The sequence below is a fragment of the Platichthys flesus genome, chromosome 19 (assembly GCF_949316205.1).
Source record: "Platichthys flesus chromosome 19, fPlaFle2.1, whole genome shotgun sequence".
NCBI classification, from domain to species: domain Eukaryota; kingdom Metazoa; phylum Chordata; class Actinopteri; order Pleuronectiformes; family Pleuronectidae; genus Platichthys; species Platichthys flesus.
The window spans coordinates 5,625,906-5,642,906 of NC_084963.1; the positions used below are offsets into that span (position 1 = coordinate 5,625,906).

Here is a 17,001-nt window from a genome sequence, read left to right on the forward strand (position 1 = left end):
GTGTGAACGACCAGCGATCATCTGGCTCATATGTGACGTCATCCGCGACCCTTTCATGCTGCTGTCAATCATCAGTGTACATGACACATAGGTGAACTCTTTTCATCTGTGCTTTTCACAACTGTTCATTCATACGAGCCTTCATCCAGAGATCATAGAGACGATATTGATATTTAAAAACGGTTTCCTGACATGGTCTTTATCGTATTTTCTAATCTGTTATTATTTATGTTTTTATTTATTGAACGTAATTTGTCTCCAGTTCAGTTACAGTTATTTAGAATTCAGTTCATAAGTAATATATATATATATTTGTATTTAAGTAGCACTGAGATAACCTACCTATTATACCTTATAATAAGGACATTGTATTAGATTTCTATTCATGGTTCATGGTTTTATTCTTATCCCTTTGAAAAGCACCTTGTCAATGTTTGAATGAGGCTGATTATTAAACTATATTAAGCACAGAGATAACCTATCTCATAATAACCTGATTGTATTCTTGTTTGTGTTGTTCCTTTTGTGTTGTTCCTTTTGTAAAGCACTTAGAATATATGTAATAATATTTAGTTAGCATTGATATAACCTATAATACCTAATAATAATCACAGTTTATTAGATTTGTATTCATGATTTAGGGCTTTAGTGTTGTTTTTATCCTTCTGTGAAGCTTTTTGTAAATATTATAAGACGTCCTGCATAAAATTTATAATAATAATACTATTCATATTTAGGCTATTGAGCACTAACAATAAACGTATAAGGATTTAATTGTACTCTTGTTTTATTGTCGCTTTTATCCATGGTGTAAGGTGTTTATATACAGTTTACTATTATTATTATAATTTTTATATTCTATTCTATACAGACTCATCATGTCATTGTGAGGTAACTTTTATAACAGATTCCTTTATGGTTTTCAACGGAAACAAGAGGAAATAACAAACAGGAGAATTAGATAAGAAACGTATGAACAAGTTGCATCAGATTTAAACGCGTCTTATATTGACCTGTACGTGGCCTCCTTCATGTCTTCTCCCTCCTTCATGTCTTCTCCCTCCTTCATGTCTTCTCCCTCCTTCATGTCTTCTCCCTCCTTCATGTCTTCTCCCTCCTTCTGATCTGACAACAGATCAGCACAATAAAGTCCTCTCTGATTAACTCCCGTGTTACGTCCCCATTAATCACTGCGCAGTTGTGCAGCTCGTCATCTCCTTAAGCGATGTGATTGCCAGGGCCTCTTATCAAAGGGATCTTTAATGTACAGAACGGCCACTGGACTCTTCGCGGGTTTCACACCTTCCTCACTTCAAGGGCCAATTGGTTTCGACACACAACGTTAAAGGCGTGTGAGCGGCCCCGTGGATCACACACGCCCTCCATCCACCCAGCTTGACAGATGTGCTCCAGAGGACGTCAGGGGGAAGAGGTGTGTCCCTATAAAGCCTGAGTCTCTGGATCCCATCAGCACCATTCGGCTTCTACCTGAGGAGGAGACAACACCACATCTGGAACTATGAGGGCTCCCGCTGTGGATTTCTCTTTTGCGCTTTTTCTCCTCCTGGTGGATTTGGTGGTGGCTCAGCCCGACGCTCTGTTCCGGGCCGCGGGCTCCAGACGCACGGTGCTGCGGCGGCAGAGCGCCAGGCTGCCCCTCTACATGATGCAGCTCTACCGGACCATGCTGACCGACGACCGGCACGCAGGGATACCGGCGGCCAGCATCGTGAGCAGGGCGGAGGACAACCTCGTTCTGCACGACTCCGACTCGGTGGTCAGCCTTGTCGCTAAAAGTAAGTGTTCATCATAACTAAAATAATAATACTCTTGTAATAATTAGCTTGTTATTCTGGCTGCGTGTATCAGTATGAGACACAGTGCGTGAATGAAACAGGGAGCTACTCATTCAGATTATGCTAAATATACAGTTCAATTCATTTCTTTAGAAAGTGAAAATGGTAATTCATCTCTGCCCTTAATCCAATCATTTCTTGAATCAAACTCTTCTTGATCAATGTATTTTAATGCAAAACCACAACTGGGAATACAAGCTGTTCTGTTAATAAAAGCTGGGAGGTCACATGATCAATAAGAAATTGGGTTTTGAAAGCTTGAAAACAAAGTTCATGTGATGTAACATCAGTTTCTGTTCTGGAAGTTGTGAATAATGTTGACTAACTTTCTTCACCGTTCTGTTTTTCAGGTTGTCATCAGATTGGCAAGAGGTGGTCCGTCACCTTCGACCTTTCCTCCATGTCTGCAAGTGACGAGGTCCAGCTGGCCGAGCTCCGCATCCGCCTGCCGGACTTCATGGAGTCTTCCCGAGCCTCAGTGGACATCTACCACTGCTCTGGGAAGAACTGCCAGGAGAGCAGGCAGCTCCTGGGCCACCTCCGAGCTCATCCCAGCTCCATGGTCTCCCCTTCCTCCTGGAAGCTGTTCAACATGACGGAGATGCTCCGCCGCTGGCTGCAGGGGGAGCGCTCCGCACCGAGGGTGGAGGTCGAGGTGGGAGAGGAGGAGGGCGTCCAGCATCCTACAGCCGACCGGGTCATGATGGCGGTCTTCTCCAGGCAGAGCAACAACAGCCTGCGAATGCCGACGCTCATCCGCACAGCAGAGCACTCCAAGTACGTCAGCCTGGAGAGGGAGCAAGTGGCGGTCGACTCCGGGATGAGCAGCCTCAGGGCCAAGAGGCACCATCACACCCAGCAGCAGAGACGTAGACTACCCAGGTCTGCCCATGCTCACCAGTCCACCGTGGAGGAGAAGGGTCCTCTCTGCAGGAGGGTGGACATGATGGTGGACTTTCAGAAGATCGGCTGGAGCGAGTGGATCGTTTATCCAAAACGCTACAACGCTTTTCGCTGTGAGGGCCGATGTCCTACTCCAGTAGATGAGACCTTCACCTCAACCAACCATGCATACGTCCAGGTAAGACACACTTCTTTCGTTGTGCAGCATCTGCAGCAACAACAAACACTTAATTCAACAATACAACCAATGCTCTACTTGGATGGATTTGTTCTAATCAGCCATTTTCTTCTCTTTCCTTATCCAGAGCCTCCTGAAGCTTCACCACCCAGACAAGGTGGCGTGTCTGTCGTGTGCGCCGACCCGCCTGGCGCCGCTCTCCATGCTGTACTACGAGAACGGGAAGATGATCATGAGGCATCACGAGAACATGGTGGTGGAGGAGTGCGGCTGCCACTGAGCAAAAGGCTCAGACACCCCCAATTTAAAAAAAGGCTTTTAGAGAAAGACAGGACTTTGGCTACAGGCGCGGAGGATTTTACAGATCTGAGCTACTCAGAGGCACAAAGTGGACGAACTGTACGTCCACAGGCACTTTACAGAGAAGCCCAGTTTGACACTGGGACAGAGGCTGCTGCTGGGACGCAGGACATTAAAGAAGGGAGCTATTGTTTAGACTAAACAATGCTCTATAACCTATTGGTATAACAAATAGTATTATATGTTTGAAGTATATTATGTAGAGGATTAGGTGCGATGGATTGTAAGAGTTGATCCTGATCCACAGAAGCACAAGACGGTCACAGACTGAAGCACTGTAGAGAACTCAGCTGGACACCAGAGGACTTACGTAGACAGCTGTTGAAGGACTGATGTTTTTTAAATAGAAATGACAAAGATGTCAGAATGTAAAGCGCTTTAACTTTATTTGGGTCACATTGATCCATTTGTGTGTTTGCTATGTACAGAATACAATAAATTATTTCTTAACATGAAAAAAGTGTGTCATGGTTTTATTTGATGTATTTATACAAAGGTTTGAATTAAGTTGTTAGACTTCTATTGTTTTCATACAGACTTAAAAAGGTATTTTAACAATATTTCTCTTTATTTAGAGAAATAATGATGATGGTGACCTGGCTGGTATAAATCTATCAAATGTATTTGTTTAACACCTTGAAATACCACTTTACAAAGCCAGGTCTCAACCTCAATATCATAGAGAAACCAAACAGTTCCAACAATTAGCAAACATTGTGTTTAGTCAGTTGAACGTTGGGTTGTAAAAGGTAAATGAACTGGATTTATAAAGACATTCACACATTTATACAGCTGCCTCACTGAACTTATCTATCAGACCTCTACAGAGGCTGTCAGTTCCCATTTAAGTCTGTGTCTTAGTTGTGACACAGGGAAAGTTTGTTCACCATGTTGGAGACTCTTAAAGATGTTAGTTTAAACAGGCTGGAGGTGAATAAGAAGTTTGTGCCATGATCCACTAGAGGGCGCTCACTATAAGCTCGACCTTTTAGAGTGCTCAACTAATGAAAGACACCAGCAGGTCCACTTTGAGAAGTTAGTTAAACAAAATAAAAGTTGGTAAAACACCTTTACAAAGTGCAGCTCATGATTTCAGTTTTTTATTTGTTTAACATTAAACATTTAAAGACACGTTTTTTAAAAATCATTAAATGAGTTAAATCACATAAAAAACTAAAATGGTTTGATTTTAACGGAACACTGAGATACATGCGACTTAAGTATGTCACAGGTCGACTTCCATCAAAGTGTCTGTTCACTTTCAACAAACAGTGTTGTTTTATAAGAGCTATATTTTTACACATATAAGGTTTAAAAAAAAAAACATGTTAATTTCAGAAGAAATCTGAAAGAGGTTTACACAGCTTCTTTATCCCAGTAAATAAAAACAATGAAAATGTTTTTTTTTTTTTTTCTTCTTATCCTCGTCTCTCTATCTCTCTTCAGATGTCCATTTCAAACTGGTCATCTTCTCCTGGAAAAGAGGAAAACATCACAGTTAGAGAGAGAAACTGAGAAAACACATATAATCATCATCATCATAGTACTTCATGTCTCAGTCGTGTTTTACCTGCGCTGTCCTCTGTGTGCAGGCTTTGGTCAGTGTTGCTCTTCGGTGTCGGTTTGGGCGGCTTCGTGTCGGGGGAGTTGTTGAGTTTGAGCGGACTTGTGACGCCGGGGATGTCGGGCATCTTGGGAGGCGTCCGGGTCAGAGGAGACGTCCGACACTGCAGGAGGAACTTCCTGTCGTAGATGATTCTGGTGCCTGCAGGGGGCAGCAGAGGGAAGGTTGCTCAGTGATAATCGTTCCTCAATGGTTTTTGGTTTGTTGAACCAATAGGATCAAGTGTAGAGAAATTAAAATACGATATTGTACATTTAGTTTCATGGAAAAATATTTGTGTTCAGGATCATCTACCACAGCAGATAACTTTCTACATCCTGGCATCAGGCTCCAGTAACCCCCCGTTATAGTGGTTGTCCACTGTGTCCCCTCTCTATACATGTCCACACACGTCCACACACGTCTGTCATTGTCCCACCTTGTTATTTCACATTCGTATCAGTGACGTCAACAAACCTTCAGCGACCCGATTCGGTTTATTTCAGGGTAAAACTGATCCCAGGTGGATGAGTTGCAGAACACGGTATCAGTCCAGATCAACATGTGCACTTTAGTATGAACGTTCTCACAACTCGTCTTTACTGTTATCACCATACAGGTGTTTCCCACGGCCTCCAGCGTGTGGACGTCTGAGTGAAACTGGGTCAAACAACAGAATGTGACTGCCACAGGTAAACTGGGACTGAGGAGAAAGTTTGTACATCACCTCTGTGAATAAAAATAAATTGTTGTTTCCAACTAATTAAAAGATCCAGTGTGTAAGATTTAGGTGAAAGGGATCTACTGGCAGAAATTCAATATTAAATAATCCTAGGGATGTTTTCACTTTTAATAACTGTAGTTTTATTAACCCTAGAATCGGCCCTTTATATTGAAATACTTTATATTTACAGCAGGAGCAGGTCCTCTCTACGGACGCACCATGTTTTTTACAGTAGCCCCATCTGGACAAACTAAAGACATTTGAGTTTTTATGACAACTGAAGCGAGCACAGGTTTGCTCTCATGTTTGGAAGCTGAGGGTGAGCTGCAACGTGCAACTTCACCACTAGATGTCACTAAAAACACTGAACCGTTCTAACTTTAATTGTAACAGAATAAACAATACAGAAAAAAAAGCCTTTAGCTGGAGGGCAAATTATGTATATTATTGTTGTCTTGATCCAAGTTCTACGTGCTTTTTAAATTTATAGTTATTTATAATAAAGTGTATGGATAAAATGTGAAGACACAATTTCATTTCGTTGTCAGACGGGTTTGATAAAGAAATCTTAAGAATTATTGCAATTTGGATAAATTGATATTGAAAAACTTTTTACCTGCTATTATCAGTATCGCCACCAACCCTAAAAAATCCATACCAGCTGGGGTCTGATATAAATTCATCTTAGTTTGATCTTAATCCAAAACAGTGACTGGTTGTGAGAGTCTGGTCATTTCTAGCAACTACCAATGTTCCAGGTAAAGACATTATACACTTAATATGTAAATTCAATGATGTGGACGAGTGACCCGCCACATCTCGTAAACATGTTGCTGCAGCTCTACAACAGTGTGTCGTAATAACAAGACTATAAATACGATATGACTGAGTACAGTTCTATATTTGACCACACAGTCGTTGATTGTGTAATAATACAGAGCTACGGGACGATGACATCAGGAACACAATGTGTGACATTAAGCTTTCAGCAGGAGCGAGTCGACATAAACCTATGAAATATACATGAAACCACTTAGGATTTAAAAATCTGATCACGTGCGACTTCTCTACCGGTTTAAATTATGGAAAAGATGAAGGTAATTCATATTTGAACGAACAGAGCGTCAGATTGAACACATTTATTTGTAATTTGAATATTTGCAAATAAAAAACGTGCAACTACACAGTCACTTTACATATGAGCTGCAAATAAAAAATATTTGCAAGGTGCATGTAGGAAAATAAAGTTATTGAGAGATTACATTGTGCAGGGTCTGGGTGCAGAGACCTGCTCTTCATTACAACAACACATCCACTGAGGAACACAACACAACCGTGCAGCACATATAAAATCTGCTTCTTAAAAGTGTCACATCAAAATCGTTCTTCAAATCAAAAAGAGGAAGAGGAACTTTTGCAATGAACGTGTTGTTATAGAAAATTTAAATCCCAGATGATGTTTTTTAATATACAACATCAACATAAAACGACAGCTGCTGTGCAGAAGGATGGTCCAGAATGTGAGGGTCTAATATTAAATATAAAATATTAAGTTTCTGTCCGATCACATTAAATCACAGATCCAGCACTTCACTGTTTTTCTGCAGAACCAACAACATGAAAGTGAAAAATCTGACATCTTGTAAAAGTATTAGTTTGATTTAAAGAAGCCATGGACTCAGCCGGATGATATAAGACGTATGGACATTTGTGGAGCGACTTCCCTCTGACATTGACCCGCTCCCCGAGCTTTACCTCCTGGCGTGGTGCTGAACAGTGTCCCCCCGGGGGTCGTGGAGTAGTCCAGCGGCATGTTGGCAGCATCGTGGATCGCGACCCGCCGGACCGCGGGGATGTCCCGGCTCGTGGTGGTGCGTCCTCCCGCTGACATGTCTCTCAGCTCCGGGTCGGTTGTGCAGGACGCTGAACTCACGGAAGAAGTTTCCTCGAGGCTCCACGTGGAGAGAAAAAGCCAAAACAACCCGGCGACTTCCTGCTAAAGGGCACGTGGTGCGGACGGCCGTGATTGGCTGAGAGCAGGGGGCGGCACAGGAGCTGGGAGTTGTAGTTCTCTTCCTGGTCTGATGACTACAGCTCTACAGATACAGGGAAAACAAGGATCAAACTAAATAATGAAAATAAACATGTGCTAATCATGTCACACATTTATCAAACATATATATTAAAGAACACCCTCCCTGTGTTTCCCTATTTAATTTCATATTGATTTTAATAATATGCTCCCAAGGCCTCAAATGACCTTTCACCTAAATACCTCTCAGATTTATTGACCATGTTTTCACTGATATCAGCAGATGGAGCCGGTACCACATCTCACCTCGAACCAAAGGGTTAATCAAGCTTTTACTATCAGACCCAGCCAATTATTAAACCCATTGAACCGAGGCAGAGGATTTGTTTTTGTAAATATTCATACAAATACACCCTTTATGTTCTGCGTATTATTTACAACCTTTTGTTTTTATCTTTGTCATATTCTTGTCTTTTCTGCCTGTTTGGGGTAATTTCTTCTTTGATAAGAAAAGGTTTAGCATTATTATGTGACAAACGAGTAGTGGGTGTTTTTGTTTGTTTTTCCTTCGGGGTTTATATAAAACCAAACCAGAGGCAGAAAAGTGAGACTCACAACGACACGAACCAGCAGTGCGTTGGCAGTTGTTGAGAGCAGAGCTGCTGATAATCACAATTAACTCTAGAGAAACTAACACAGACTAGTGGGGCCGTGTGGATGTGCACAACGACACCACTTCCACTCCTTTTAATGCCTTTATTTTGGAGTTAATCTCTGAGCTTTTCATCTTCCTGCTCAGTGCTCCTCCATTGGGCGTCACTCCGGTTCGCAGGTGTGTTGAGTCACGTCGCTGAGTCGTGAGTGAGGAGCTGGTGACCTCACAAGAAACTCATGTTTTTGTTTTAAGGCCAATCTCGAGCTGTGGTTTGAGGAAATAAAAAGGCGGCAAATGAATGCATCACTTGTTGTTTTGAGGGACGTCAGTGTCGACTTGGGTCCAGGCTGAAATATCTCACCAGCTAATGGAAGAAGTGGCAAGAAGGTTTATTCACATTACCCAGAGGATGAATCCTGTCGACACTCGTCATCCTCAGGTTTTGAACAAAACATCGCAACAGGTGTTTGGTGAATTGTTTGGAAATTTGGCATTGGTGTTCATTTAAGATTTCATTTAGCACCAACATAAGTTTATTATGTTGCCCTCTAGCGTGTACATACAACGGCTCGATGGACAGGAAGCAGAGAGGAGAGGTTAGCAAGACGACCTCACCAGATACTATTATTGTTTTATTATTTTTGTCTGAATGGCCATTTTTTTACCAACGGAAAATGTTCAGAACTGCTCGACTGAACTGGCAGTGTGACTGTTGATTTTGTTAATGTAAAGCTAATGGCTTCTGCGAGTGTGTGCGGTGTGTGACGTCCTGTGTAAATGCCTCTTTTCTTTAAGTTATTGTTGTTTCACTTGTATGTAATGTTGGCTGTCCCACATTTTCTCTCAACACAACTGATATTTTAACTAACATAATTTGCTCTATTGTCAACGATACACTGATTAAAGACGCCATCCTCTCAGTTTGAAACTGTTGTTTTGTCTGTTTTTATGCTGGACTCATTTAATTATTATATCACTTCTTCATTTCATATACCTGATGTGTTTTTCTTTCTTCTAGTGTGTTATATTGTAAATTTTTTTGTGTGTAGAACTTGTGCAAAGTTAAAATCATTACTTTTCCAACTCATATTTCTGCATCTCACGGGACATTTCAGTGCCAAACATTTTTGGAAACGCAAAAAAAAAAAAAAAAAAAAAAAAAAAAAACATTTTTGGAAACGTGAACTCTTTGTTAAACTAAACATTTATAGAACTGTGCTTTTCCCAATATTTCTTATTAAGTTCCCTGGCAAGAACCAAGTAAGTTGATACTGGGGTCAATGGGAAGTATCCATAAATATCTGCTCGATTTAATTAGTTATTGTCACTTTATTATTATACATTTTATTTCTGATTATTCAATGATGACGCTGCTAGACTGCAGAAACATTTTGTACGAGTTAACCTGACCTGCTGTGCACTGACCTACAGTCTATGGCACTGACCCTGGATTAGGCTGCTATTGAACTGGAATGAATTAATTGCTAGTGCACTGATTTAGACCTGAGATTAGTTTCCGATCATGTATTTATTTACAGGAAAGCTCATGTAAAGAGGTAGAAAAATGCATCACCAACATTCAGCATCTTAACAGTTTGAGCCCACTACCTGAAAAGAATATCTGAAAGTTCCTTTAGGAAATCCTGGTAGTTAAAATTGAATGAAAACTCATCTCTTGACAGTATCTCCTTTTGACCACCAGAGGGCAGTGACTGTTCAATGTTAACGACATAATTAGTCACAAGTTGGTTTTAATGAATCTTTACCCCCCCAAAAAATTTGAATGTTAAACATGATTATCATATTAATATCAGCCAAACCTCTTTATTATTTATTGGGAAGGGATAAGTGAACAGTGGCATTCAGGGTCCTGTCAAACATATGTTAGCTACACCAACTTGTAATTCTCCCTCTTCAGGGGTTTGTCTGTTACTACTTCAAATGGGTGGAAGGAGATGTGAATACAAAGCAAACAGATCGCTGATGATTACAACTTTGAATTGCTTACGTATACAGTACGTGTTATTCATAATGCAGACAAACTCTGTTTTAAAGTTAAACCAAAGAAAGTGTTTATTACTCAAGTGCCAGGTGACAAAGAGTCGCAGGGCTCTTGGAAGTGTCTGTGGTTTGACAGTGAATCCAGGCAGTGTGTTCTAATCTGGTGAGCGGACAGGCAGGTTGGATCTTCAGCAGCAAGCGGACAGGCTCTGAAGAGGACAAGTACAAATTAAAATACAGGCAACAAGTAAGATTCAAAAAATCTCAAACCTTCCGGTGAGGGGAACCGATGGGGGAATGTTTAATCACAAGCTGGATTTAATTTACACTATTGCCCAACAAATGTTTGCTTGACAATTTAAGTGCAGTAAAAGACTTGTGCTCCTGTTTGTCAGTAAGTCATCATAAAGTAAAGTGTCAAAACTAAACAAAAATGTCAAAGTATAGTAAAGTATTGTCAGTTAGATAAGAAGGAGCTTTAGCCGGAAAGCTCACATGGGTATTCTATCATGGCTTCTGATGGCGCCAATGGCACCAACTACCTGTAAACATATTGTGCAACTTATTGTAATGTGAGGCATCATCAGCTAATGAAGCTTCTGTTTATTGAATATAAACAGAAGCTTCATAAATAGAAAATGTTTTTAACCAGATAATAACATTTTTAGTTGTTTGTTATAAAACCAATAAAATCATCCGTTTAAATAATGACTATAGCAACTACTATTAAAAATGCATTCATATATGTTTGTGCATTTTTTTTTACTGCAATTAACTGAAATAGGATGGGGTTATTTTAACTGATATCATATATGAGAATTATTAAAGGCAATTCTGATCCTATGTTTGACCCTATATGGTCTAAAAGGTGCTTTGATCCATTGATCTGATCCATTGATGCACTTATCCTTTGATGAGATCAAATACTATATATTGGATGACTTCTTGTGTTGTCTTCATGGAGAATAATCCTCTCTCTGAACAAACCTCACCTGCTTCTTTGATCGTGAGATTAGCAGCTGCACTTTTCAGGACTCTTGAGAAAACTCTGTGATTTTTCAGGCCCTTCAAGGAGCCCAAAGTCCTTCTACGGAGATGTCTCCAGTGGAGAAAAGGATTTTGTTCCTTGTTGACGAAGATGCTATAGCTGCGTCGTATGCTGGCACCAAAAAGAAAAGGAAGGTCAAGAACGGAAAAGGGCCTGGGGAGAAGAAAGCTTGTGGAGAGGTGACTCAGCCTGCTCTCCGTCCTGAAGACCTCAAGAGGATTTGCCTGTCCAATAACAGGCTGAAGAAATGGTGCCACATGCCCTTCTTTGCCACCACTGTGACCGGTTGCTTCGTCAGGGCAGTTTTTGATGCCAGCATCAGCGACCCACCTCAATGTGTTGCTGAAATTGTGTCTGTGATTGAGATGAAGAATGACTACAAGTTTGGATCAAAACGGACAAACCTGGTTCTCAATCTCCGGCACGCTGGTGAAGAACAGATTGTGACTCTCAGGTCTGTATCCAACCAGGAATTCACAAAGAGTGAGTTCAAGCAGTGGAAACGGGCGATGATAGCGGCTGGGACGAAAGTTCCAACATCAGAAATGATCGCGAGTAAGGAGAAGTCCATTAAAGAAGCCCTGGATCACACCTTCACTCAGGAAGAGTTAGACTTTATTGTCACCCAGAAGAACCGATTCCGAGCAGCACCTCTGAATGATGCCAAGAGGGAACTCCAACCAGTCGCTAAACGGAGCGCTGCAAGAAGTCGAGGAGATGCCGACGTGGTGGAAAGGAAGGTCCTTGTTGCCAGTGCTGCTTCTGCAGGGTCGGGGAGATCTGCTGGCACCAAACAGAAAAGGCAGGTCGAGCACGGCAAAGGGCCTGGGGAGAAGAAAGCTCATGGAGAGGTGACTCAGCCTGCTCTCCGTCCTGAAGACCTCAGGAGGATCTGCCTGTCCAACACAATGCTGGTGAAATGGAGCCACATGCCCTACTTTGCCACCACTGTGACCGGCTGCTTCGTCAGGGCAGTTTTTGAAGACAGCAACAGCCAACCACCTCCTTGTGTTGCTGAAATTGTGTCTGTGATGAAGGCAAAGAAGAACTACCAGATGGGATCAAAATGGACAGACCTGGTTCTCAATCTCAGGCACGCTGGTGAAGAACAGATTGTGACTCTCTGGTCTGTATCCAACCTGGAATTCAAAAAGAGTGAGTTTGAGCAGTGGAAACGAGCGGCTGGGACGAAAGTTCCAACACTTGAAATGATCGCGACTAAGGAGAAGTCCATTAAAGAAGCCCTGGATCCCACCTTCAATCAGGGAGAGTTAGACTCTATTGTTGAAAACACGAACCGATTCAGAGCAGCACCTCTGAATGTTGCCAAGAGGAAAATCACGTTACTCGAGTATCAGAGCGCTGCAAGAAGTCGAGGAGATGCCGACATGGTGGAAAGGAAGGTCCTTGTTGCCAGTGCTGCTTCTGCAGCATTGGGGAGATCTGCTGTCACCAAAAGGAAAAGGCAAGTCGAGCAGGACCAAGGGCCTGAGGAGAAGAAAGCTTGTGTTGAGGTGAATCAGCCTGCTCTCCCTCCTGAATAGCTCAGGAGGATCTGGTGCCACATGCCCTTCTTTGCCACCACAGTGACTGGCTGCTTCGTCAGGGCAGTTTTGATGACAGCATCAGCGACCCACCTCAATGTGTTGCTGAAATTGTGTCTGTGATGAAGACGAAGAATGACTACCAGTTTGGATAAAGACAGACAATCCTGGTTCTCAATCTCAGGCACGCTGGTGAAGAACAGATTGTGACTCTCCAGTCTGTATCCAACCAGGAATTCACAAAGAGTGAGTTCCACCATGGTGAATGAGATCCAAGATGAACTGAAAACGTAAAGCTGTTTACTGTGAGCTGGACTTGAGGTAAGACGCTGGGTTCCAACCAGAGTCCACCAGCCCTGTATGAGGACCGCGCTCCCCCACCATCGTGCCACCAACTCCCCAAATCAAATCCCTCATCCCGACAAGTCCTGTGCATAAGTCATATAATGAGAATGTCATTTAACTATATCAATATTTAAGTACATTTTTATAGTCAAATGAATTGCATCTGCCTGTGTGTTTATATTCTCTTTACAGTATTACAGCATTGGTTTTGTTTCTTATAATGTTTGAATGTGTAACTTGATTTACACTTTAAATAAATGATGTTAACATATTGTTGTGATTCATTCTGTGGTATACTGACAACTGAAAGTTTCCAAAAAGTAATTATTGATCCCAAAACTCCAATACCAGAAGGACTGTACTTCATATGAAGAGCAAAGTTATCTTAGTTTATTCAACACTCAAGAGTAGGGTTTCAAAATTCCGGGAATATTCAAAGTAGGAAACTTTCCATGGGAATATACAGGAATATATGGGAATATACGTGAATTAACGGGAATTAACAGGAATTAACAGGAATTAACTGGGAAAAAATGGAAATTGTGTGGATAATTTATACTAACTGTATTTACCTTGTCATACACAGACATAAATATAGACATTTTGTTTTGTGTTATGAAACTTTGAGCACTTGACTATATGCTTCTGGATCTTTGTGTCATTTTCAACATAAGCATGCCTTGAAATTGTTATTATGAGGATGATGGGTACAACTTTATCTTACGGCCGTCAGTTCCTACAAAGGCACAGAGATATGTAAAAGTACATTCATATCAAGTATCCATAAAGTGAAGCTGTATTAAATACAATGTTAAAATGCCATACTTACTCTTACCAAAGCTAATTCCCAGCTGAAAACATACGAACAAATGAGAAGTGGGACATTTTATTCTCATTAGCTGTTTCTGAGCATATATTAAAATTGAGGAGGTACATCTGCATTATTAAAGAAAAAAAAACACATAAATTCACCTTTAAATAAATTCTGGGAACGACAACTAGTGCTGAAACAACTGTTATATGAAACACATTCATATTTTCAGAGCCTTTTGTTTTCAGGTCTTTTTTCTGTCTTGTTTTACACCAATAAATAGTTTTTAGTGCATCAGTGAAATCAGACACGTGTTCTTTGTCACATCTTTGTTTATTAAGTCTTGTAAATGGTTTGAGCTGGTGTACAGGGTAAGATGATCTATACATATCGTCATGTCAGAAGGACTCTGATTTGAAAGGCTTGTATACATATTCACGTTTGTTTCTCCTCCTTCCAGGACAATACAAAAGAAAAGAAAACAAGTGGTCATAGCTACGAAGCCTCTACATTCCCCATGATCATGGGCGTTGGCCTAGTCTAGATAATGCTTAAAGAACATCCATAACAGCTCTATGAGGGTGCATAGCATTCTAATTAAATATATTTTGTCATATATTTATACACATATTTTCATAAAAACATATTTTTTTGTGCATGTGCGCGGTTGCATTCCTTAGGATAGAGTAATATGATATTGCGTTTACATCGTCATGTATCCATTCTAAAGGAGTATAGGTGATCTTCTATTCTTCGCAACAGTTAAAATTTTACAATACTCTTTTTTAAAATACGTTGTCGCAGGTTACACGTCCTCTCGAGTCAAATCCTCACTCTTCTATACCCTCCGATCCAACCAGGTGTAAAACCAAGCACCACACACACACACAGTCTCACACACACACGTATCATGGGATCCATACAACAAAAACATGGTGGAGTTAATTCATCACTAATCACCTCAATCGCAAATTCAAACGAGTGATAATTTACATTAATTTGCTTTATACATAATTTTTCTTAGAGAACTTTTTATATGATTTTGAAATCGCTTGACATCTGGTCTTTTAACTGCAAAATGAACAAGAGGATAATGCCTCTTTGGCGACACCTGTGGTTAGTGGTGGTAACAACATAGGGGTGTGACTAAAACATGCCCTAGAGGTTGGGTTTGGAATGACGGGTGTTAGCCACCGCAGAAGGTTTGAGTCTAAACTCTTATGTTGAACAATTGAGTTATATTTTCTGATATTTGTACTTTCCACATCCTCGTTGTCTTCGTGTGCATTTTGTGATTAAAGCATCAAATTTGCTACACTTATTGCAAAAGGCATTCGCCAAAGAATTAAGCCGTTGAACCACCAATTTTCAATTTGTAGGGTTTGCCACCATATTAGACTTGTCTACGCAACTTTGCGTGATCATGCTAATCACGGCTTGACATTTTTAATGACTTGCATGTATTATCCCCACTGTTGTAAAAGTGTGAGAACCTACAACAAGGCGGGAGGATTGATAAGATTCACGGGGGAAATCTAAGAAGGCAAATAAATTGAATGTTGTCTTGCACTTTGAGTGAGATGTGTCTTCTGCATCCTTTGTGCATGGGAGACCAATTTGGCCCCATCACTTAAATCAATCAGACAATCCCACATGTAAATATGCTAAATATGTGTCATTACATATATGAATTATAGGGTATAATCCAACATGAAAATCTTAAGGATTAAGACACAGTAAAAGACCAATAGATTAAAGTAGAGTGCATTGATTTAGTGATTGGGGGATAAATAAACTATACTATCCATCAGAATTAAAGACTCAACTCTGTTGATTCTTTTAGGTAAAAAATAATAATAATTGTAACTCAACTGAAACTCTTTACGATCTGAGTTTTCCTCTTCAGACAGAAAACTGCACAAAAGGAAGATTTCTACATTGTCTTGTTGAAATGGGAGAAACGTTTCACCATCACTAAAACTTTTGGTTCCTTTATTTTTTTTTATGAATTTGGATGATCACAACAAACGGAAGTGTCAGTTCTCAGGAGGAGCTGAGCAGTGGACGAGGAGGGGTCTCTCTCCACACACAGGTTTGCATGCACAGGGCACAGAGACGTGGTTACTGACCACACACTCAGTCCTCTGTGTACTTTTTGGTATTTGAATCGAAATAACTCTCACACACACACCCACACAAACTCGCATTCAAACCATCCCTCTTCAAACCCCGTCCCACGCGTCCCTGCTCCGCTAAAACACGGCTGAAACAGCGGAGTCCGACCCCGAAACGCTCCCGTCGTGTCCCACAGTCTCTGAGAGGAGGACGCAGAACTGAAAAAAACAGAAACCTCTTGATTCTGACCGAGCAGAACTGAAAACCTGAGTGGAGGAACAGTGGAAAACGTGTGATATGTAATAAGTGCTCTATCAGATGAGGCGTGGAGAATCCGTGCATTCACGTGATGTGTGTTAGGTCACTCGGTGTCTCAGTCACTCAGGCTACAGTAGCGTTTTACAGTACTCATGAGATAAATATTGGGATTTTGAATTCCAGGGAGATGTGTGCTACTATGATGTGACCCCTTCACCGCGCTGCCTTCGGGTTCTGCATAAAGTGAGTGACCGGCAGAGATGAAGGGAACAAAAAGTGGGACTTTTTTTAAATACGTGAAACACAGAAAAAGAAAATGCAGTTGGTGGTTTCCACCTTATCGGCAGCAGCAGACTCTCTCGGGTTGTGTGACGTCGACGTGTCCTGGTTTATATTTTTTTTTTGCTACGTTAGGTGCTGCAAGACAAACAACTCCTGCTCAGGCCTCCAGGTTCCCACGCTGCTACAGCTGAGTCCTCTGATCTTGCGTCATCGCTCCCCCCTCGGACTCCGTCACATCAAGGTCGACGGGCCGGTCAGGTACACTAGGGCTGTCCGGTGCCAAACT

At 41.2% G+C, this 17,001-nt stretch overlaps 2 protein-coding genes across 2 annotated transcripts; one reads left to right on the plus strand and one right to left on the minus strand.

Annotated features, from left to right (window-relative positions):
* Positions 1-1,519: 1,519 nt before the first annotated feature.
* On the plus strand, positions 1,520-3,217 carry LOC133975336 (nodal homolog 2-A-like). Its single transcript, XM_062413267.1, has 3 exons — positions 1,520-1,796; positions 2,207-2,937; positions 3,065-3,217. Exons 1-3 carry the CDS (start codon positions 1,520-1,522, stop codon positions 3,215-3,217), a joined length of 1,161 nt encoding a protein of 386 aa, XP_062269251.1.
* A 1,164-nt stretch (positions 3,218-4,381) lies between these two features.
* LOC133974951 (eukaryotic translation initiation factor 4E-binding protein 1-like) lies at positions 4,382-7,616 on the minus strand. Its single transcript, XM_062412776.1, has 3 exons — positions 7,380-7,616; positions 4,868-5,062; positions 4,382-4,771 (listed from the first exon to the last, which is right to left on the minus strand). Exons 1-3 carry the CDS (start codon positions 7,513-7,515, stop codon positions 4,740-4,742), a joined length of 363 nt encoding a protein of 120 aa, XP_062268760.1. The 5' UTR covers positions 7,516-7,616; the 3' UTR covers positions 4,382-4,739.
* Between the last annotated feature and the right edge of the window lie 9,385 nt (positions 7,617-17,001).

What these genes read in the sequence shown, in the direction of transcription:
- LOC133975336 (XM_062413267.1), top strand. Translation starts at nt 1,520, where the DNA reads ATGAGGGCTCCCGCTGTGGATTTCTCTTTTGCGCTTTTTCTCCTCCTG. An exon ending in GGTCAGCCTTGTCGCTAAAA is followed by an intron (nt 1,797 to 2,206) that starts GTAAGTGTTCAT and finishes TCTGTTTTTCAG; the next exon opens with GTTGTCATCAGATTGGCAAG. An exon ending in CCAACCATGCATACGTCCAG is followed by an intron (nt 2,938 to 3,064) that starts GTAAGACACACT and finishes TTCCTTATCCAG; the next exon opens with AGCCTCCTGAAGCTTCACCA.
- LOC133974951 (XM_062412776.1), bottom strand. Translation starts at nt 7,515, where the DNA reads ATGTCAGCGGGAGGACGCACCACCACGAGCCGGGACATCCCCGCGGTC. An exon ending in GTTCAGCACCACGCCAGGAG is followed by an intron (nt 5,063 to 7,379) that starts GTAAAGCTCGGG and finishes TGCCCCCTGCAG; the next exon opens with GCACCAGAATCATCTACGAC. An exon ending in GCACACAGAGGACAGCGCAG is followed by an intron (nt 4,772 to 4,867) that starts GTAAAACACGAC and finishes CCTCTTTTCCAG; the next exon opens with GAGAAGATGACCAGTTTGAA.